General features: G+C 48.0%; 1 protein-coding gene across 1 annotated transcript in view; it reads right to left on the bottom strand.

Moving 5' to 3' along the window:
• The window catches only part of pip4k2aa (phosphatidylinositol-5-phosphate 4-kinase, type II, alpha a), a 253,172-nt gene extending 237,578 nt beyond the window's left edge, over positions 1–15,594 (bottom strand). The window contains exon 1 of the mRNA XM_085987778.1: positions 15,081–15,594. Coding sequence (XP_085843904.1) covers positions 15,081–15,212 — 132 coding nt within the window. The 5' untranslated portion in view covers positions 15,213–15,594. The remainder of the gene's footprint in view (positions 1–15,080) is intronic.
• Positions 15,595–24,073: the final 8,479 nt, after the last annotated feature.

Here is a 24,073-nt window from a genome sequence, read left to right as displayed (position 1 = left end):
ATCCGGATTGCGTTGATATTACTAGTGTAAGCTCTACCTTCCACTGTTTAAGGCTTCACAATGATGTGAAGCAGCTCTGAAGACTTTTCTTTTAAGAGATTGGAGAGTATTCGATACGGTTCCACAGTTTCAGATAATGGCCCGGAATTTGCGGCCAGCAGTGAAGCGAAGGTGTTCGCTGCTGGCCCCGATGTACGCTCCGCACAAGGATCTCGCGACCCCTGTGTCGAGAACTATGGGCGTTCCGACCTTAATGGGGATCCCCTCGTTTGAACTGCTGTGACGTCAACAGGCAGTCTAAGCTGCCAATCAAAAGACAGGATTCTCACATACAGCAAACAAGGAAGTGAGTAAGCCCTTAAAATTCTAACTTTTTTAAATAGTTAGAGAGAGCAAACAAAAGATTGGGGCTGTCACATGGGGAGAAGGCAAATCTAAAATAAAGATGCAAAAACTTATATCAAAAAAATGTTTGAATGCTTCTTAAAAATTTTAATTTTTATTAAAATGGACAAATGTGGCTTACATTTAGATACATAATTCCCTTTAACTTACCTTACTGTATGTATCTGTTACTATACTAAGGCTTCTCTCCTGTACTCTGCGTGATGACATCACGCCGTCCATCACGTGACTCTTCAACGGCAGGAAGAACGTGATGACGTCATGACATCAGAGCTTTGGAACCTTCCAACAGTAGAGCTCGGAACCTGCTAGCAGTTGAGCTCGGAAACTTCTAGTCCGTCCTTGTGGCGTCCCCGCTGGGGAAAGACCTACACCACGGTGCTCCTACAGTCAGCCATCTTACCTGCTACCTTACCTGTTGTATTTAACCTGTTCCTATAAATAAACAACTTATTTATAGTTCGTCGAAGTCGAACTCGATTATTTAGTGGCGATGCACACGAATCGCTACATTGGTGACCCAACGACATGAGTACGGGAGCTCATCAATTCCAACACTACAATTGGTGAACCCGTATCCGTGAATGATTTTCACGGTAGCAACGCGCGCCTGAACCTCGTCTTCCCACAAGACGACCGACGCACAACCGACGAACAACCACGAAACAGCAACCGCCTAACACCGATTCCTCCAAAGGCGACCCCGTCTTTGCGAACGTATTCGCAAGGTAAGCGCAGCCTGGAGCAGATCCTGTTTGACACGAACAAAACTCAACCGGACCCCGTTTTTTTGTGAGCAATTTTCACAAAAGAAGCACGCCATGGAAGCACCAGCCGTTTTGCTGTCGCTACCGCAATCCAAGGAGCCACAGTCTCCCTCGTGCTTTATAAAGGTAGAAGCCCCGTTCGACGAGAACATCGATACGGCGCCGACCATGCACTTGCTTACGGTCCCCGTACTCGTCTTTCCTACCGCCAAATGGATCGTCCGCCTCTACGTCCAAAGCAACAGCAAGTATACATCTCTCCAAGCGCAGGGTACAGCATGTTCGGGCCCACAAAATCGGAGCGCGCCCTGCGGGGATACCATGAAGACTCACCCCCACGAAACACGAGGACGCACTCCTCGCGCACGAGGACCCATCCCTCGCGAACCACGAGGACCTATCCCTCGTGAAAAGCGACGACTCCTTCTCCGCCGACGACGCACCAGCCCTTCAGCCTGCTGGTTGTGTTACCTACTACACGATTCGGCGTGAACAAAAAGCGTGCCACCCTCCCGGCTGTGTTCTCTTAAATCTACAACAGTTACAAGTGTTGCCGCCCTCCAGGCAGAGTTGACCTCTCCTGAAAGCAACAACAACCCGGACCATTGCCGCCCTTTCTCCAGTTTTCCCTTTAACAAACGCAAACCTCTACTGACGCTGCACACAGAGGACGGGTCCAACGGGCATCCTGCGGCCGCGATCAGCCACATGAAAGTTGCTGGCCTCACCGATCACTGGTCAATGCAGTAACTCTTCACCCTCTGTTGTGTTAACGTCGTAGCACTACGGCATGCACCGTTCCGCGTGTTCCAGCCTCCTGAAGGTTTCACTCACCTGTCAGCGAGTTCACTCACCTCGCCTATCAAGTCCTTCTGGATCGCCTGTCGGCGTTCCTGCAGATTTCGTCAGAACAAGGACTTGTTCCAACATCAACAGAGTCATCGCCCGCGTCTGCCCGACCTGCCCATCACTCTGACAAGGCCTGCTGTTTTGCACGTCTCCACGGTCCTTCGCCTGACGGATACACTTTATTCACCACGACGCGCGTAAGGATCCGCTCACGAGCAGCATCTTCAGACCTCGCCTACCAAGTCGAGACAGCACGACCGCCGTGACCACCAGCTCGTCAGACCATCTCATCCTTGGACTTTCGTTAAAGCGAATTCTGGGGGGGGCCTATGTGGCGATACCACCGGTTGTCCCTTACATTTAGATACATAATTCCCTTTAACTTACCTTACTGTATGTATCTGTTACTATACTCAGGCTTCTCTCCTGTACTCTGCGTGATGACATCACGCCGTCCATCACGTGATTCCTCAACGGCAGGAAGAACGTGATGACGTCAGAGCTTGGAGCCTTCCAACAGTAGAGCTCGGAACCTGCTAGCAGTTGAGCTCGTAAACTTCTAGTCAGTCCTTGTGGCGTCCCTGCTGGGGAAAGACCTACACCACGGTGCTCCTACAGTCAGCCATCTTACCTGCTACCTTACCTGTTGTATTTAACCTGTTCCTATAAATAAACAACTTATTTATAGTTCGTTGAAGTCGAACTCGATTATTTAGTGGTGATGCACACGAATCGCTAAAACACTGCACAAAATTAAAATTAGTTTTCCAGGCTCTTAACCTTTGTTTAGCAGTCAATACGCTGTTAAATCCCCAGTTACACCTAATCCCTTTGGGTCTAACTTTTAGGAGGAATTTAACTGCATACTTAGTGAGAGAGCCGGCGTTTTTGTTAGTTTCAATGATTTACAAGATTTCACAGATTGCTGGCTCGGTGGGGGGGGGGGGGGGGGAGCGGAGAGAGAGAGAGGGGGGGCGGAGAGAGGGGGGGGCCCGAGAGAGGGGGGGGGCCGAGAGAGAGGGGGGGGCCGAGAGAGAGGGGGGGGGGCCGAGAGAGAGGGGGGGGGGCCGAGAGAGAGGGGGGGGGGGGGGGGGCCGAGAGAGAGGGGGGGGGGGGGGGGCCGAGAGAGAGGGGGGGGGGGGGCCGAGAGAGAGGGGGGGGGGGGGGCCGAGAGAGAGGGGGGGGGCCGAGAGAGAGGGGGGGGGGCCGAGAGAGAGGGGGGGGGGCCGAGAGAGAGGGGGGGGCTGAGAGAGAGGGGGGGCCGAGAGAGGGGGGGGCCGAGAGAGAGGGGGAGGGAGGGGTTTGGGAGGGGAGGAGGGTGGGGTGGGGAGAGAGAGCGGGGCACAGTGCAGCCAGTTTCGGAGCTGACAGACTGCAACTTCGTGATTTCCGCTTGCACATACGTCAAATCCCAAAGTTGCGGTCAGTTTCAAAGACGGAATGACGGCAAACGCTGCCGGTTCGCAGTCATCCCCACTGCAAATTCCGGGCCATAAACAGCATAAGCTTCTATTTCCGTTTAAAACATCCCATTGTTGTAAAACTCCACTATATACTTTACAGTTTGATATTAAAAAAGTCTGCTGTTGCAGTCTACCATCCTTTCAGGACCCAATTTGCTGCAAACTGCCAGCAACTGGTGAATAAAACTACAGGTCTTCAATCTGCCAGTAAAGTATGTATTTTTCCCCCCATTAAACAGTCAAGCTGTCAATAATTGTTGCATTAAGCCACACAAATGTAAGTATGATACTGTACAACTTTATAGATACATTGTTAATGTCCCTGAAATGATGGCTTGGGCATGGAAGAGGAAGAAACATTTATACTATTGGTCTGTGGCATACATCATTCAGGTATTATGCTAACCAATATTAGGAAGTCCTATGTGTTGCATACAGTAGGTGACATACATGCTGTAGTAAGTAACTATATTAAGCTACAAATGTGTAACCTGAATGTGGAAGGAAATGCACTTCAAATACCACATAGCACTTCAATAAAAATGAAGACCATATTTAAAATGCATTTTTAAGTTAAAGCTTTTTAGTCTCCCATGGATTTACTTAAGACAACATTAAAAAAATGTTTCTCTCTTCCTGAAACTGTCTCTTTGCAAATCTCCAACTACACATTCCTGTCTTCAACTCCATTTCTCTTTGTTTCTCATGCTATCATATCTCCACATCTGCAACTCTACTTCTTACTCTTATCTCCCTATTTCTGTGTCTGTCTGACTCTTGAGCCCCGATAGCTACGGGAGGTAAGTTTAGCGATCGAGAAACCCAGAAGCACAGGTTTTCCTCAGGTCCTACTGTTAAATTCTGCATTAGCATTTTGGGAATCTGTTTCCCAGCTGCAGCCAGCTAGATTGAGAGTAAAGTGCTTTGGGAGGTCCTGAGGTTGTGAAAGGTGCCAAAGAGTCATAACGGCACAGAAGGAGGCCATTCAGCCCATCGAGTCCGTGGTGGCTCTCTGTGGAGCAATCCAGTCAGTCCCATTCCCCCGCTCTATCCCCGTAGCCTGCAAGTTTATTTCCCTCAAGTGCCTATCCAATCTCCCCTTGAAAACATTGAGTGTCTCCGCTTCCACCACTTCCGTCGGCAGCGAGTTCCAGGACCTCACCACTCGCTACATAAGAAAGTTTTTCCTCACATCCCCCCTGGATCTCCTGCCCAAAACCTTAAATCTGTGTCCCCTAGTCCTTGCACCATCAACTAATGTGAACAGCCTTTCCCTGTCTAGCCTATCCAAACCCGTCATAATCTTGTACACCTCTATCAAATCACCCCTCAACCTCCTTTGCTCTAATGAAAACAAATCCAGCTTCTCCAACCTGTCCTTATCGCTAATATCCCCCATCCCCGGAACAATTCTGGTAAATCTCCTCTGCACCCTCTCAAGGGCCTTTACATCCTTCCTAAAGTATGGTGACCAGAACTGGACGCAATACTCCAGTTGTGGCCTAACCAGCGCTTTATAAAGGTTCAGCATAACTTCTCTACTTTTGTACTCAATACCTCTATTTATGAAGCCCAAGATCCCATATGCTTTGCTAACCACTCTCTCAATATGTCCTGCCACCTTCAGGGACCTATGCACATTAACTCCCAGGTCCCTCTGTCCCTGCACACTCTTTAAAGTGTATATTGCCTCTCTTGCCTCATCTGCCAGCCTTTCTATGTCCTGTTGCAATCGATTGTATCATGCTCACTGTTTGCCATACCCCCAAGTTTGGGGTCATCGGCAAATTTAGAAATTCTACTCTGTATTCCCATATCCAGGTCATTTATATATATATATCGAAAAAAGCAGTGGCCCTGGCACTGACCCTTGGGAAACACCACTGTCTACCATCCTCCAGTCTGAAAAACTGCCATTTACCACAACTCGCTGTTTTCTGTCCTTAAGCCAATTCCTTATCCAGGCTGCCACTGACCCACCTATTCCACGAGCCTCAATTTTGTTAACCAGCCTTCTATGTGGTACTTTGTCAAACGTCTTCCTAAAATCCATGTAGACAACATCCATGGCACGGTGGCATAGTGGTTAGCACTGTTGCCTCACAGCGCCAGGGACCCGGGTTCGAATCCGGCCTTGGGCGACTGTCTGTGTGGAGTTTGCACATTCTCCCCGTGTTTGCGTGGGTTTCCTCCGGGTGCTCCGGTTTCCTCCCACAGTCCAAAGATGTGCGGGTTAGGTTGATTGGCTATGATAAATTGACCCTTAGTGTTAGGGGGATTAAATACGTGGGGTTACGGGGATAGGGTGGGATATGTGTTGATGTAGGGGTTACGGGGATCGGGTGGGATATGTGTCGGTGCAGGCTCGATGGGCCGAAATGGCCTCTATCTGCACTGTGGGATTTCTGTGATTTCATCAATCCTCCCTGTTACTTTGTCAAAAAATTCAATTAGATTAGTCAAACATGATCTGCCTTTTACAAATCCATGTTGGCTCTCCTTAATTAGCTTAAACCTCTCCAAGTGCCCATTAATTTTTTCCTTGATTATTGTTTCTAAAACTTTACCCACCACTGATGTTAAACTGACCGGCCTGTAGTTACTAGAATTGTCCTTTCACCCTTTTTTGAACAATGGTGTCACATTTGCCACTTTCCAATCCCCAGGCACCTCCCCCGCATCTAGGGAAGATTGGAAAATTATGGCAAGCCCTGCCACTATCTCCTCCCCCAATTCCCTTAGCAACCTGGGATGCAAGCCATCTGGACCAGGCAACTTAACCCCTCTAAGCATACCCAGCCTTTCTAGTACATCCTGTCTATCAATTTTCACCCCTTCCATTGCTTCTACTTTTTCCACTTCTACCGATATTTTGTCAGCATCCACCTCCTCAGTAAACACTAATACAAAGTACTCATTGAGTATTCTAGCCTTGCCCTGCGCCTCTAAGCAGATATCACCTTCTTTGTCCCCAATAGGCCCCACTCCGCTCCTTACTACCCGCTTACCGTTTACGTGCCGGTAGAAGATTTTTGGGTTCCCTTTAATGTTAACTAGGTGCCATATAAATGCAAGTCTTTCTTTCAATTTGTAAAAACTGCATATTTTCCTCCTCAAGCCATGCATCAATTCGTCGTCAAAAGCAAGGCAAGGTAATCTATTACCAACCCTCTTCCATGCCGCTCTATGGCTAAATAACAACAGTGGCCTAGGCCAATTCCATGACCTAGCAACCCATAGCGCAATGTACAGGCATTCGTATAACCACCACATTTTAGTTTTGACTATATCCACTTGTGTAAGATGACGAGCAGCAATGTAGCAGTAAAAATCAAAACAAGCATTGACTACTGCCAACTGTAACGGAGGATTTGTTTACCATTTAAGTGCCAAGATTGTTGCATGCTTGACAATGTATGTAGGTAATCTCACCAATCCTGCATTCTTACATATGATGTATATCAGTTATGATTAGTGTACATCACAAAATCAGAAACAGTTTTAATAAATGCATTTGCAGCGTCACAATTAGGATTCTTAGATTGTTTGGTAAATAATTGAAACAAGTGAGTGTTGAACATTTGTCTGTCTTAAAATACCTGAAGAGGCCAGACATAGTGTGGTAAACCACTGTTTGTATTCCACTGTGTACATGCCTGGACATGCCTCGGCTGACTCCTCCCACAAGTCCTAGTATAAAGGTGACTGCTCCCCAGCCCTTTGTATTTCTGGACCGGTCGACCACTCGAGGCAGACCTTCATTCTTTTGTTAATAAAAGCCTTTAGTTACTCTCTTAACTCTCAGTCTTTTATGAGTAATTGATAGCGCATCAATTTTATTAACAAAATTTTTATAATGGAGAAGATCCTCACACCAGCATGCCTGGACTTAGATCATCGGGAGGCGGACTCATCCACCAAGTTTACTCACTGGCTTAAGTGTTTTGAAAAATTCCTGACCGCCTCCGCAGCAATCAAATCGGACGAGGACAAACTGGATGTCCTGACCTCCAAAGTGAACCACCGAGTGTACTCGGTCATCCAAGACGCGACCTCGTACGCGGACGCTATCAAGCTCCTCAAGGACCAGTACACGCGCCCAGTGAACGAAGTGTACGCCAGGCACCTTCTGGGGAGTCGTAAACAACAACCTGGGGAATCGACCGTGGAATACCTTCAGGCACTGTCTGTGCTTGGCCGGGCCTGTGGTTGTAAGGATGTAAAGGCCACCGTGTACACAGAGGAACTTATCCGGGACGCTTTTGTAGCGGGCCACAGATCCAATTACACCCGACAGCGACTGTTGGAGCAGAGTGACCTCGACCTCAACAAGGCCTCTGAACTCGCACTATCATTGGATGCAGCCTACCGGGGCATGGATGCCTACTCCTCTGCACCGTGGACGCCGCGGGGAATGACAGCCTGGGACACGGTAGGACCGCCTCATAGCGCCGTGCCACCCCAGCCACACCCCAACTACCGCAGCAGTGTCCCAAGGCCAGAAATGCTACTTCTGTGGCCAGGCAAAACACCCCAGAGCACGCTGCCCGGCGAAAAACGCGATCTGCTCGGGCTGCGGGAAGAAGGGACACTACGCTAGCGTCTGCAGGGCCAAAGCCACCCCGAACCCCAGCAGCGCCGCGTGTGGGCCATGCGGGCCGCCATCTTGGGCCTCCCCGGCCATGTGCGAACCACCGGTACAGCAGCCATTTTGGACGCCTCCAGCCACATGGGGATCATGGACGCCGCCATCTTGGACGACAGCCGGAACGTAGCAGGCCCCCAACACCGCCTCATCTGATACCCGCAGCGACACACCGACCCCTACGCTGGCATCCGTTACACTGGACCAAGCGAGACCGCACCAGCTGGCCAGTTCCACAATGGACATTAAGGTAAATGGTCACGATACAATCTGCCTTTTTGACTCTGGGAGCACGGAGAGCTTCATCCACCCCGACACGGTGCGGCGTTGCTCTCTCCCAGTCCTGCCTGCGCACCAGCGGATTTCTATGGCCTCCGAGTCCCAGTCGGCGGACATCGGCGGCTACTGTGTGGTGACACTCGTAGTAGACGGGACTGTGTACGATCATTTTAAACTTCTGGTCCTGCCCGACCTCTGTGCTGCCGTCCTGCTGGGGTTAGATTTTCAGCGCCACCTTAAAAGTGTTACGATGGCGTACGGTGGACCCCCACCCCCACTCACAGTCCGCAGCCAGCAGCTTCCAAATTGCCCGCCGCGCACCAGGTGCAACCTCTCCACACTCAGAGTCACCCCCCCCCCCACTGTTTGCTAACCTCACCCCCGACTGTAAGCCCATCGCCACAAAGAGCAGGCGATACAGTGCCGGGGACAGGGTTTTCATTAAAACCGAAGTGGAGCGGCTCCTGAAGGAAGGGATTATTGAGGGCAGCACCAGCCCCTGGCGAGCCCAGGTTGTGGTCGTTAAGACCGGCGAGAAGCAGCGCCTGGTCATCGACTACAGCCAGACAATAAATCGCTACACCCTGCTGGACGCCTACCCACTCCACCGCATAGCTGATATGGTCAACCAGATCGCGCAGTACCGCGTCTTCTCGACCATTGACCTGAAATCAGCGTACCACCAGCTCCCTATCCGCCCTGAGGACCGCCAGTATACTGCCTTTGAGGCAAACGGCCGCCTCTATCACTTCCTTAGGGTTCCCTTTGGCGTCACCAACGGGGTCTCCGTCTTCCAAAGGGAGATGGACCGGATGGTAGATCAAAATGCGTTGCAGGCCACTTTCCCATATCTGGACAATGTGACCATCTGCGGCCGTGACTTGCAGGACCATGACGCAAACCTCGAAAAATTCCTCCGCACCGCCCAACTCCTGAACCTGACATATAACAAGGAGAAGTGCATATTCCGCACAAACCGCCTCGCCATCCTTGGCTGTGTTGTGGAACACGGAGTCATCGGCCCCGACCCCGACCGGATGCGTCCCCTTATGGAACTCCCACTGCCTCAAGGCCCTGAAGAGGTGCCTAGGGTTTTTCTCCTATTACGCCCAGTGGGTCCCCTACTATGCGGACAAGGCCCGTCCGCTGATCAAGTCCACCTCTTTTCCCTTGACGGCAGAGGCCCGCTTAGCCTTCCACCGTATCAAGGAGGACATTGCCAAAGCCACCATGCACGCAGTGGACGAATCCATCCCCTTCCAGGTGGAAAGCGACGCGTCCGACTTTGCCCTGGCCGCTACCCTCAATCAGGCGGGGAGACCCGTGGCCTTCTTTTCACGAACCCTCCAAGGCCCGGAGACCAGACACTCCGCTGTTGAGAAGGAGGCCCAGGCGATTGTGGAGGCTGTGCGTCATTGGAGGCACTACCTGGCCGGAAAACGATTTACCCTGCTCACTGACCAGCGTTCAGTTGCTTTTATGTTTAACAACAAGCAGAGGGGCAAAATCAAAAATGACAAGATCTTGAGGTGGAGAATCGAACTTTCCACCTACAATTACGAGATCTTGTACCGGCCCGGGAAGCTCAATGAACCCCCGGATGCGCTATCGCGTGGCACCTGCGCCAGCGCGCAGATCGATAGACTGCGGGCCCTCCACAATGACCTCTGCCACCCGGGGGTCACCAGGTTCTTCCACTTCATCAAGGCCCGCAACCTGCCTTACTCTATTGAGGAGGTCAGGACCATGACCAGGAACTGCCAAGTCTGCGCTGAGTGCAAACCGCACTTTTATAGACCAGACAGGGCCCACCTGATAAAAGCCACTCGCCCCTTCGAGCGCCTGAGCGTTGATTTTAAAGGGCCTCTCCCCTCCTCCGACCGCAATGTGTACTTCCTCAATATTATTGATGAGTACTCCCGTTTCCCGTTCGCCATCCCCTGCCCGGACATGACCAGTGCCACGGTCATTAAATGTCTGAACGACCTCTTCACCCTGTTCAGTTTCCCCAGCTATATCCATAGCGACCGGGGCTCATCGTTTATGAGCGACGAACTCCATCAGTACCTGCTAACTAGGGGTATTGCCACAAGCAGGACCACCAGTTACAACCCCCGGGGGAACGGACAGGTGGAAAGAGAAAATGCGACAGTTTGGAAGGCCGCCCTGCTAGCCTTAAAGTCTAGGGGCCTTCCAACCTCCCGCTGGCAGGATGTGCTCCCCGATGCGCTCCACTCTATTCGGTCACTGCTCTGCACTGCCACTAACGCCACCCCTCATGAGAAAATGTTTGTCTTCCCAAGGAAGTCCACATCGGGGACATCGCTACCGCCATGGCTGACGTCCCCAGGGCCGGTCCTACTGAGAAGACACGTGAGGACCCATAAAACGGACCCCCTGGTCGAGAGGGTCGACCTCCTCCACGCCAACCCCCAGTATGCTTACATTGCATACCCGGACGGGCGGGAGGACACAGTCTCCATAAGAGACCTTGCACCCTCGGGGGCCGCAGTAACCCACTACTCACTACCACCCCCCCCCCCACGACCCGATACCCAGCCCCAGCAGACGGCAGGCCTGGGCCCCGCGACCCGCTCGACATCTACGAGGACGACACGCCTGTGCCACAGCCTACGCAGGACTCGACGCTGGAAGCTCCACTACCCCTGCCGTCGCCACGCCGATCACAGCGGCAGACAAGACCTCCGGAGAGACTCCAATACACTAACTTTTAATACACTTCACCCCGCCGGACTCAATTTTAAACAAGGGGTGAATGTGGTAAACCACTGTTTGTATTCCACTGTGTACATGCCTGGACATGCCTCGGCTGACTCCTCCCACAAGTCCTAGTATAAAGGTGACTGCTCCCCAGCCCTTTGTATTCTGGACCGGTCGACCACTCGAGGCAGACCTTCATTCTTTTGTTAATAAAAGCCTTTAGTTACTCTCTTAACTCTCAGTCTTTTATGAGTAATTGATAGCGCATCACATAGTCAGTAACAGCAACAAATTTATACAATTATGCAGTAAGACTGCCTTTTAGCAAACATATTTTTGAAACATTGTGACACAGATATAAATAGTATCAAAAAAGTTATCACCATAGCACTGCACGGCTTTTGTGCAACACAGATACATAGAAATTTCAGCACAGTAGGAGACCATTTGACCCATCGTACCAGTCTTTTGCTAGCTTTACATCAGAGGTGTTCTACTCCAATTACATGCCCCATCTCTTTCCCCCATCTCTCTCTTAGGCAGTCCCTCGGAACCGAGGATGACTTGCTTCCACATTAAAAATTAGTTTGCAGGTGACTGATGAGTCCAATGCGGGACTCTTTCTTCAACATCATGATGATGAAAAATGAACATCTTTACCACTGTTCTCCAACCCCAGAAATGTATTCTGGAGAATAATCTGAATTGAAAGGTTCGATGCATACCTCTAATTCGCCACTGAATCAGAAGGTGTTTATATTCAGTATTTGACCTTTATGAACATATATAGAATACAGGGCACAATTTCAAAATTTGCAGGTGACACCAAACTTGGAGGTATAGTGAACAGGATAGTGATAGACTTCAAGAAGACATAGACAGGCTGGTGAAATGGGTGGACACGTGGCAGAAGGTTGTGAGGAGATTTAATAGAGGTGTTCAAAATCATGAGGGGTCTAGACAGAGTAGAGAGAGAGAAAATGTTCCCATTGGCAGAAGGTTTGAGAACCAGAGGACACAGATTTAAGGTAATTGGCAAAAGAACCAAGGGCGACATGAGGGAAAACTTATTTACGCAGCAAGTGGTTATGATCTGGAATGCACTGCCTGAAAGGGTGGTGGAGGCAGACTCAATCATGGCTTTCAAAAGAGAATTGGATAAGTTCCGGAGGAGAAAAAATTTGCAGGGCTACGGGGAAAGGGCGGGGGAGTGGGACTAGCTGAAGTGCTCCTGCAGCGAGCCAGCATGGGCTTGACAGGCCTCTTTCTGTGCGGTAACCATTCTATGATTCTATTCTAAGTAAATCCAGAGTTGAAGCCTGTAACACAATCCTGCTGCTAAGATTACTTTCACACGACACACCCCCCACCCCATCTCTCTTGCAGTTCAGGAAACTACTGGAACCCGTGAAATGCAGAGTCTTTAGTAAATGATATCTGTAAGCAATAGAAGACCATTTCCTTCGGAACCACAAAGCAGAGACTACGGGAGTATGGAAATCTAGTCAAAAGGGTTTCCCCAAATTGTTTTAGCAAGGTGCGCTGGCATGCATTCATTGAGCTTGGGCCCCCCACGTCAAGAATACCATACAATCCATACAATTTTAGAACACATCCCCAGCTGTCTGCTGCAGAGAATCTCCATTATTTTCAATGTCCATTGCTTTTGGTGCTTATCTCTACAATCCTTATTTGTTTACAAAAATAAACAAAAGTCACACTCCTGCAACTGCCAACCTTCATCCCACTAGCCTTCTTCTAATATTATATCATAAAGATGACCTATTGTTTTCACAAAGATAGGAGCAGAATGAACCCAAAACATGTCCACAGTTCAACTCCAACATCAGTGTAACTACAAGAAAGTTAAATTGCAAAATTAATCTGTGTTCCAATCAAAATCCTGAGAATTACTGCAAGATTAAATATTTTGAATACCACAATTTAAATGAATGATGATCTATTAATTATAAATGAAAAACTGGAGTATTTTCTACAATACTATATCAAAATGTTTGGGATACAGTACTTCCAAAAATGGACTTATGTAAAAGATAAGCATGCAGTTTTATTTTGAAAATGTGCCTCCTCAACACAGACATTCCCCCCAAATACAGGGAAGGAAGGCTACACAGCATGGCACAGTTCCACAGGTACTGTCAATGCCACTTGACGGAGCCGTGGTAATGCATGGAAGCCCAACAATTCACTTTCCCTTATTGCTACATTTAATTTCATAGCTGACATGAAGAACTCTCAATACACAATGCAGAAGAGGGGAGAAAGGGGAAGGAATGAAAGTCCACATAAGAAGAGAATTACAGCCCAATAACCATGATGTACTAAAACAAACTGCAGAATGTTAGAGTTAATGTTGTTGTTCCAAATAAAACAGTCACGTTTCACTATAATAAAGTTTTATGTACGCAAGATTAAAGCCCACCAGGGTCCAGACTGCAAAACCAAACAGACTTAAAAGTTTAACTTTGTGGGGAACCAGTAACAACTGAGCAGCATCAGTAGGCAGTTAATGTCAGCCACCCTCACCCGCCACCCCAATCAAGCAGTAGTGGCAACAAGCCAGTGAGATGGAGCAACAGGATGCAAATGTCCACCCAGGACCTCAGAGCCATGGCAAATCTCGGTAACTATGATTCAGGCTCCAAAGCAATGCTCAGACAGCCCTATTAGTAGTACTTATAATTGTTTGAACATGCTAGAGCTGGTTTGTTATAACCCATTTAAGATGTATTTTGTGCCCTTAACTGCTCAGAGTTGGTACAAGCATCTAACATCCAAGCCTCTTCTAATGCCATCAGTGTGGAAGAGAAACCTGAATAAACTGGGTACCAATTTTTCTTCCTCCAGATGGAGGAAGCACCTTTCATCTTTGGCTGAGATGAGGAATTGGTTATGTTGATGCACACGTACTAAAATTGTGGTATAGTATGTTGGCACACAAAGTCCAGACTACTGTGGACTGGCACAGTTTCGATAGCTTGACCTGACATTCGATCAGAACCGAAAACTGTGTGTTCGGCAACAACCCTGCTTTGAACACAAGTGAGGAGGTGATGTTGCACACCCACAAGTTCTAATGGCAGAACATTGTAGATCAATGAATGAGCCTCTCACCTTGACACTCCACAACATATAATGCTGACATGCAAAACTGGAGGTCAGAACGCGAGTATGAGCCATGACGGCGATGCGACAGCCGAGAGGCACAGCAGTCGGCGTATTTGCTTAGATGGTCATTCTCAGACATATAATTTTGGGGTTACCCTGAGTTGACCAAGACAGGCAAACAGGATTCAATGCAGCTGTCATTTCCCAAGCCGCTGCACATTTTTTTTTAAACTGCAGTTCTCAGCCCCGCCCCCTTCGCATTGGGCTTTCCTTTTAGGAATCGCATTGAGCTCAGGATCGATCGTCCAATTGGTCAACCGAGCCGTCAATCACAATTACGTCACAATCAGACACCAAGTTGACACTGAGGGGTTTCCAGGCCGTCGCCTTTGGTCTTAAAAACCGCTAGGTGTCACATGAACAGGGTGCAGGCCCTGGGCCAAATACCTCAGCTCACTCACATCATAATACGAAGCACGTTTACCAAAAGACAAACGTTGCTTTTATTTATCAAGTGAAACATTTATAAAAAAGGGGCTGTCATTTCACAGAATCGCCTAAAACAGAATGGTGCAGGGCACTGATATTTATCTTGAAGTGTCACATCTGCTAACGCTGTAACGTTGCTCAGGCACATTCACAGCAAACGATTTGAAAAGAGCTTTAAAAAATCTATGTCGCTTAGCTTTGGTGCATCACACGAAGTAAAATCTATACGCAGAAAAATAGTAACCTGTCCAAGAAAATCCGGCTGATGTGATTTCCTGCACAAGTTCTCCGCAGCAGTTAACGCATTTCATGACGTTTTTAAAACAGACTTACCGAGTGATTGACTCCCCACATAAAGACGCTGAGCAATGGGTCGCTAGCTCGGAACAGCTTCACTTTCTGAGCCACAAAATGTTTCTTCTTGCTTTTCGTTTTGCTGGCGAATGTCGTACTGTTCGCTGCCATCTTTCCCCCTGTCTCGCGTTTTCCTTTTACTTCAATTCACTGCGTTTTATTCACCAAATTCTTTTTTTTTGCAATTTTTAAAATGGAAATGTTTATAATAAAAACTTATTCCGTCTTCTTTCTCCACTCATGGAAAACAAGAAGTTAAAACGGTTATGATCAGAATTTGTTTTTGGGTGGTGGTGGTAGTAGTAGCAGCACAGGCTGGTTACTATATTCTCCAATGCCCTGCCGCTTCCGGACCTTGATGAATGTGTGTGAGAACTGTAAGGAGGCGAGGCTCTACATCTACAATCCGCACACACGCATTGCACGCTGCAACGCAGCCTGGAAACGGAGACCAGGCGGGGAACAATAGCGTGTGATTGACAGCGGCAACAACCAAACAAAGCGGGACTCCCACTTTGCAACGTTCGAAAGAGAACGGCGCCCGGAGACGCGCGACCAATGGCAGGGTTGCACGAGATAATTTGATCCCGCGTGCATCTTGAGAATAAAAGCCATTAAGTTCGGTTGTAGAGGGCAGTGTTCGTGAGTGGGCGTAATGTGGTATTTTAGAAAATATTTGAAAAATGGCTGTAACTTTTACAACTTCCGTTATTTGCAAAAAGTAAATCGATTAGTCGAGAAGGACATTCGGAATAACAATACACGTGTACAAATTGCACGTCTTTGAAGTCCTGTACAAAAATAATCGTGCATTTCAAGTAAAGAGATTCTTGAATGCCAGGTAGATATAACGGCATTCTGAAATGCATAATGGTGGGAACGACAGAACCAGAATTATTCCAGGAATAAAATGTTAATTCTGTATAGTAATTATGTTAACAGTATCTTTAATGTTGTTTATGAAATAACGCCGCTGCCTGGTTAGTGGTGTGCACTACGTTTCTCCTCCACTAGGATGTAGGATAACCCTAATTAGGATTGATCACAGTAAAGGTACAGTAGTTCAAATTTCAAGGCTTTCCTGCCTTAACATTGTGTTTTGAATTAGCCCTTATACTGTCGACAGATTCAGGTAACTCCTGTCGCTCTAGGTGAATGGGTTTTGTAATTGTTCAGCATTTCACCAATATTACAGCAGTTAACAACTTGCATACAGCGTCTTGCGTTTATATAGCGTCTTTAACAGAGTAAAAATGCCCAAGTCGCTTCACTAGAACATTGAGACAAAATGTAACGGTTCTAAAACATCTGGAAGAACTGTAATACTGCGATATTAACTACCAAAATAACATTTTCATTAAAAAAAACTACCTGCGCCCATCCTGTAATCCACTTTTTCCTGCCATTTTTTCTTCCCTGTTTTCTCACCTATCTTTAATATTAACTTTAGTTTAGTTTCTTTATTCTATGTAATTTTACCCATCTTAACCTTTTTTTAACTTTACTATATTAAACATTTTTTCTGCCTTCCAGCTCATAGTGTCCGTTTTGGAAGCGAGAGCAACTTTAGAGAATTTGTGATTTAACAAACTAAAAAGTGGCTAATAAGGCCAGATCTTCAACAAGTCAAATAACAAAGAATTCAAGACTGACAAGTTTGTGTGTAAATATTTAATACATTTTTCATGCTTCTGATAGACAAGTAAAATAGTTGGCAGCAGCAGGAAGAACTGACCACAAAAGGAAATGCCTGCAGCATGCTAAGAGTTAAAACTGACATCATTAGTAGGGGAAATGCTACATTCTATTTTTAGGGATGTGATAACAGGGCACTTAGAAAATCATAATATGATTGAGCAGAGTCAATATGGATTTATGAAAGGGGAATCCTGTTTGCCAAATCTGTTAGAGCTTTTTAAGGTAACTAGCAGGGTGGATAAGGGGGAACCAGTGAATGTAGTGTATTTGGATTTACAAAAAGCATTCGATAAGGTGCCACACAAGAGGTTATTACACAAAATTAGGACTCATGGGATTGGGGGTAATATATTAGCATATATTGAGGATTGGCTAATGGACAGAAAACAGAGAGTAGGGATAACAAAAGAAAATGCTGGAAAAACTCAGCAGGCCAGGCAGCATCCGTGGAGAGAGAAACAAAGTTAACGTTTCTCCCTCTACAGATGCTGCCTGGCCTGCTGAGTTTTTCCAGCATTTTCTGTTATTTCAGATTGCCAGCATCCGCGGTATTTTGCTATTGTATGAGAGTAGGGATAAATGGGCCATTTTTTGAGTTGGCAGGCTGCAACTAATGGGGTACCGCAAGGATCAGTGCTTGGACCTCAGCTATTTACAATCTATATCAATGACTTAGATGAGGGGACTGAGTGTACTGTATCCAAGTTTGTTGATAATACTAAGTTAAGTGGAAAAGTAAGCTGTGAGGAGGACGCAAGGAGGCTGCAAAGGGACTAAGACAGGCTAAGTGATTGGGCAAGGACATGGCAGATGGAATATAATGTGGAGAAGTATGAAGTTATCCACTTTTGTAGGAAAAATAGAAAAGCTGAATATTTTATAAATGGTGAGAGACTGGGAAATGTTGGTGTTCAAAGGGATCTGGGTGTCATTGTACACGAATCACAGAAAAGTAGCATGTAGGTACAGAAAGCAATTAGGAAAGCAAAGGTATGATAGTCTTTATTACAAAGGGATTGGAGTATAAGGGTAAAGATGTCTTACTACAATTATATAGGGCCTTGGTGAGACCACACCTGAAGTGCTGTTTATAGTTTTGGTCTCCTTACCCAAGGAAGGATATACTTGCCTTAGAGGGAGTGCAATGTAGGTTTACTAGACTGATTCCAGGGATGAGGGGATTATGGTAGGAGGAGAGATTGAGTAGACTAGTCCTATATTCTCTAGAGTTTAGAAGAATGAGAGGTGATCTCATTGAAATATATAACATTCTTAAGGGGCTTGACAGGGTAGATGCAGGGAGCATGTTTCACCAGGCTGGGGAGTTTAGAACTAGGAGTCATGGGGCTTGATTTTCACTGAACCGTGGAGTCGGGCTTGGAGGCGTGCGGGGGGTTAAAATTGCAAAAACTGGCGGGCGGGCGGGACCCCCGCCCCCCCCCCGACCTGGTTCCCGACTCCGAGCAATTTTAACTCGGGCGTGTCTGATGGTCCCGACTCCGTCCCGCATCCAACAGGCGGGACTGGTCTTTAAGGCCCTTAATAACCACTAAATGGCCTCTATAATCCTATTTTACAGGCCCTTGCAAATTTAACCCTTTTCCCACGTAAAACAAGCATGGTGGGAAACACGAATGTGAAACCTGGCGGGAGCACTATTGAATTGCTGACTATCAACTGCAGGTCAACCATTAAAGAGGAGATTTGATCAGCCATCATTTGCAGGTGGCAGGACTTAGTGGTCTCAGGCCTGGGGCAACTTTTAGAAGGCTTAACCACACCTGTGGAAGTTTGGAGCCTGACACCCATCTCTAGTGTGACCTCCTGGGAAACCCCTCTCGCCACCTTCACTCAGCGCTTCCTCAACGGAGGCATATACCAGAAGCATGGGAGCCATCTATTTCCTTCCCATCTGGGCATTAGAGGAGCTCGAGCACCAGCAGCGGCACCAGCAGAACCAGGAACAACAGCAGCAGCAGCAGGAGTGCCAGGCTGCTGCTCACCCACCTGAGGCTGCACAGGCCAGAAGGGGCCAGTGCCTGGAAGCCCGTCGGCGCAGGAGATACCCCCCAAACAGGGTCTACAGACACAGGGTCAGCTATCTCAACATGTCTGAGCAGCAGTGCCAAAGGCGGCTCCGACTTTCGCGAGACGTAGTGACTGACATCTGCGCAATGCTACAGCAAGACCTGCTGCCCAGAGGACCAGGTGGACACGCATTACCAGTGGCCATCAAAGTCACCACCGCACTCAACTTTTTTGCATCAGGCTCATTCCAGGGATCAGCAGCAGACATCAACGGCATCTCCCAGGCGGCCGCACACACTTGCATCACGCAGGTAACTGATGCCCTCTTTGACCTTGCGCACAATCACATCCATTTCTCCAAGGATTGGGCAAGTGTCACGGCGCGAGCGGTTGGATTAGCTAATGTGGCAGGCTTTCCATTGGTGCAGGGTGTCGTTGACTGCACACATAGAAACATAGAAGATAGGAGCAGGAGTAGGCCATTTGGCCCCTCAAGCCTGCTCCACCATTCAATGAGATCATGGCTGATCATCCAAACTCAGTACCCTGTCCCTGCCTTCTCCCCATATCCCTTGATTCCCTTTAGCCTTAAGAAATATATCTAACTCCTTCTTGATAAAATTTAATGAATTGGCCTCAACTGCCTTCTGTGGTAGAGAATTCCACAGGTTCACCACTCTCTGGGTGAAGAAATCCCTCCTCATCTCAGTCCTAAATGGCTTACCCCTTATCTTTAGACTGTGACCCCTGGTTCTGGACTCCCCCGCCATCAGGAACATCCTTCCTGCATCTAATCTGTCTAGTCCTGTTAGAATTTTATAAGTTTCAATGAGATCCCCTCTCATTCTTCTAAACTCCAGCGAGTATAAGCCCAATCGACCCAATCTCTCCTCATACGTCATTCCTGCCATCCCAGGTATCAGTCTGGTGAATCTTCGCTGCACTCCCTCCACGGCAAGAACATCCTTCCTCAGGTAAGGCGACCAAAACTGCACACAATACTCAAGGTGTGGTCTCAGCAAAGCCCTGTACAACTGCAGCAAGACATCCTTGTTCCTGTACTCGAATCCTCTCGCTACGAAGGCCAACATACCATTTGCCTCCTTAACCGCCTGCTGCACCTGCATGCTTACCTTCAGCGACAGGTGCACAAGGACACCCAGGTCTCGTGGCACTTCCCCTTCTCCCAATCTATTGCCGTTCAGATAATAATCTGCCTTCCTGTTTTTGCCACCAAAGTGGATAACCTCACATGTATCCACATTATTCTGCATCTGCCATACATCTGCCCAATCACCCAACCTGTCCAAATCATACTGGAGTTTCTCGGCATCCTCCTCACAGCACACACGCCCACCCAGCTTTGTGTCATCTGCAAACTTGGAGATATTACATCTAGTTCCCTCGTCTAGATCATTAATATATATTGTGAATAACTGGGGTCCTAGCACCGATCCCTGCGGTACCCCACTAGTCACTACCTGCCACTGGGAAAAAGAGCTGTTTATTCCAAGTCTTTGCTTCCTGTCTGCCAGCCAGTTCTCTATCCAAGTCAGTACCTTGCCCCCAATCCCATGTGCTTTAACTTTACACGCTAATCTCTTATGCGGGACCTTATCGAAAGCCTTCTGAAAGTCCAAATACACCACATCCACTGGTTTTCCCTTATCTATTCTACCAGTTACATCCTCAAAAATTTCCAGTAGATTAGTCAAGCACGATTTACCTTTTGTAAATCCATGTTGACTTTGTCCGATTGTGTCACTGTTTTCCAAGTGCTCTGATATTACGGCCTAGAAATTCGGTGGCGCCCCATTTGGGGCGCCAGTCTCGCCTGGGCGCCAGAAGTACCGCCCCGGAAGGTGCCATGAGCACCACCCGGAAATTCAGTTTCAGCGCCCCAAACGAAGCGGGGCACTGCTCGAGGCGCTCCGCATCCCTCTTGGGGCGCGGCAACTGAAAATCACAGCGTAACGTGCCGCAGCGCCACATGCTGCGGCATGGTGCGCTGCGGTACTGCAGGCCTTCCTCCCCTTCTTAAAGGGGAGGGGCCTGCTGCAGCGCGATCAGAGATCGCGAGTGCCGGCAAAAGAGCCCGGCACCGAGGAGAAGTGCCGGGCTCTTGTGAGACAGCTGGCACAACGCGGGGGGTGGGCTTAGGAGGCCGGGGACGGCTGCGCGAAGAGGTGCTGGCAGGCGGCCAGCAAAAAAAATGGCCGCCCCGCACCTCCGCGCCTCTACCGCTGCAAGTAGGCCCCCCTGAACCGGTCGCAAATTGCGACCAGCGTTACAGTGGGGGGCGCTACCAAATTTCGCGATCGGGGCGGCAGCGGGGCGCTGCGCACACCGATGACGTCATCGGTGGCGGCGCAGCGCTACAGGCTAACGCCACCATTAGCGCCCTGCTAAATTTCGCGGGAGGCGTGGCCAGTGGCGCTGAACCAACTAAGTGCCCTCTTTGGGTGCTGACTGGTGGCGCAGCCCCCCAATTTTTAGGCCTACATCTTTTATAATGGACTCTAGCATTTTCCCCACTACCAATGTCAGGTGGTATAATTCCCCGTTTTCTCTCTACCACCTTTTTTAAATAGTGGGGTAACATTAGCTACCCTCCAATCCATGGGAACTGTTCCAGAATCTATAGAATCTTGGAAGATGACCAGCAATGCATCTACTATTTCTAGGGCCACTTCCTTAAGTACACTAGGATGTAGATTATCAGGCCCTGGGGATTTATCAGCCTTCAATCCCATCAATTTCCTTAACACCATTTCCCTACAAATACTGATTTCATTCAGTTCCTCCCTCTCATTAGACCCTATGTTCCCCGACATCTCTGGGAGGTTATTTGTGTCCTCCTTTGTGACGACAGAACCAAAGTATGTATTTAATTGGTCTGCCATTTCTTTGTTCCCCATTATAAATTCCCCTGATCCTGACTGCAAGGGACCTACACTTGACTTCACCAATCTTTTTCTCTTCACATATCTATAGAAGCTTTTACAGTCAGTTTTTATGTTCCCTGGAAGCTTACTCTCATACTCTATTTACCCCCTCTTAATTAATCCCTTTGTCCTCCTTTGCTGAATCATAAACTGCTCTTCATTCTTTGGTTTGCTGCTTTTTCTGGCCAATTTATATGTCCTCTCCTTGGATCTTATGCTATCCCTAATTTCCTTTGTTAGCCACGGTTGAGTCACCTTTTTTGTTTTATTTTATGCCAAACAGGGATGAACAAATTCTGTAGTTCATCCATGCGATCTTTAAATGTTTGCCATTGCCTATCCACCATCAACCCTTTAAGTAACATTCCCCAATCAATCCTACCCAACTCGCGCCTCATACCATCGTAGTTTCCTTTATTCAAATTCAGGACCCTAGTCTCTGAGTCAAATACTTCACTCTCCATCTTAATGAAGAATTCTATCATATTATGATCGCTCCGCCCCAAGGGGCCTTGCACAACAAGATTGCTAATTAATCCTTTCTCATTACATAATACCCAGTCTAAGATGGCCTGATCTCTGGTTGGTTCCTCGACATATTGGTCCAGGAAACCATCCCATATACACTCCAGGAATTCCTCCTCCACGGTATTGTTACTAATTTGGTTAGCCCAATCTATATGTAGATTAAAGTCACCCATGATAACTGCTGTGCCCTTATTGCATGCATCTCTAAATTCCCATTTAATGCCATCTCCAACCTCGGCATTGCTGTTTGGGGGTCTGTATACAACTTCCACTAACGTTTTCTGCCCCTTGGTATTTCTCGGCTCTACCCATACAGATTCCACATCATCAGAGCTAATATCCTTCCTTACTATTGTGTTAATCTCCTCTTTAGCCAGCAATGCTACCCCACCTCCTTTTCCTTTTTGCCTGTCTTTCCTGAATATTGAATACCCCTGGATGTTGAGTTCCCAGCCTTGGTCACCCTGGAGCCATGTTTCCGTAATCCCAATCATATCATATCCATTTACATCTATTTGCGCAGCTAATTCATCAACCTTATTATGAATGCTCCTCGTATTAAGACACAAAGCCTTCAGGCTTGTTTTTTTAAACACTCTTAGACCTTTTAGAACTATTATTTACTGTGGCCATGTTTGATTTAATCCCTTGACTTCTCTGCCTGCCACTTTTGCTTTTCTCCTTCCTGTCTTTTGCTTCTATCCTTATTTCCCATTCCTCTGTCTCCATGCACAGGTTCCCAACCCCCTGCCATTTTAGTTTAAACCCTCCCCAACAGCACTAGCAAACACTCCCCCTAGGACATCGGTCCCGGTCCTGCCCAGGTGCAAACAGTCCAGTTTGTACTGGCCCCACCTCCCCCAGAACTGGTTCCAATGTCCCAGGAATTTGAATCCCTCCCCCTTGCACCATTCCTCTTGCCACGTATTCATCTGAAATATCCTTCTATTTCTACTCTGACTAGCACATGGCACTGGTAGCAATCCTGAGATTACTACCTTTGAGGTCCTATTTTTTAATTTACCTCTTAACTCCCTATATTCAGCTTTTAGGACCAAGTCCCGGTTTTTACCTGTATCATTGGTACCTATATGCACCACGACAACTGGCTGCTCACCCTCCCCCTCCAGAGTGCTCTTAGGGCACCCCATCGCAATCCAGGTATTTTTGTCAATCGCAAGGGCTTCCATTCCCTCACCGTTCAGCTGGTGTGTGACCACAAGAAGGAAATTTAGCATGTTTGTGCCATGTGCCCTGGCAGTTGCCATGACTCCTTCACACTGCGCCAGTCTAGTGTGCCTCCACTATTCAGTCTGCCAGACCAACCTAACGGATGGCTACTTGGAGGCAAGGGCTATCCCCTGAGGACATGGCTAATGACGCCGTTGAGGAGGCCAGCCAACGAAGCTGAGGAGCGCTACAACTCCAGCCACATTTCCTCCAGATCCATTATTGAGCAAACCATTGGTTTGCTGAAGATGCGCTTCAGATGCCTGGATAGATCAGGTGGAGCCCTGCAGTACTCAGCAGCCAGGGTCTCCAGAATCGTCGTGGTTTGCTGTGCACTTCACAACATGGCCCAGCGTCGTGGCTTGCAGACTCCTGAGGACCAAGTGGCTCCTCACATATCCTCCTCAGATGAGGAGGAGGAGGAGGGCGAAAACGAACATCCTGCAGAGGCCCATCAATCAGCGGCAGCATTAAGCGAGAACATTGCTGCCCGGGATGCAAGGAATGCACTCATCCCGGCCAGATTTGCTTAACCTAGTCAAA

The sequence above is a fragment of the Somniosus microcephalus genome, chromosome 5 (assembly GCF_052327205.1).
Source record: "Somniosus microcephalus isolate GS21.2 chromosome 5, FLI_Smic_1.0, whole genome shotgun sequence".
NCBI classification, from domain to species: Eukaryota; Metazoa; Chordata; class Chondrichthyes; order Squaliformes; family Somniosidae; genus Somniosus; species Somniosus microcephalus.
Note: the sequence above shows the minus strand (reverse complement) of the source record. Positions and strands in the feature narration are given on the sequence as shown.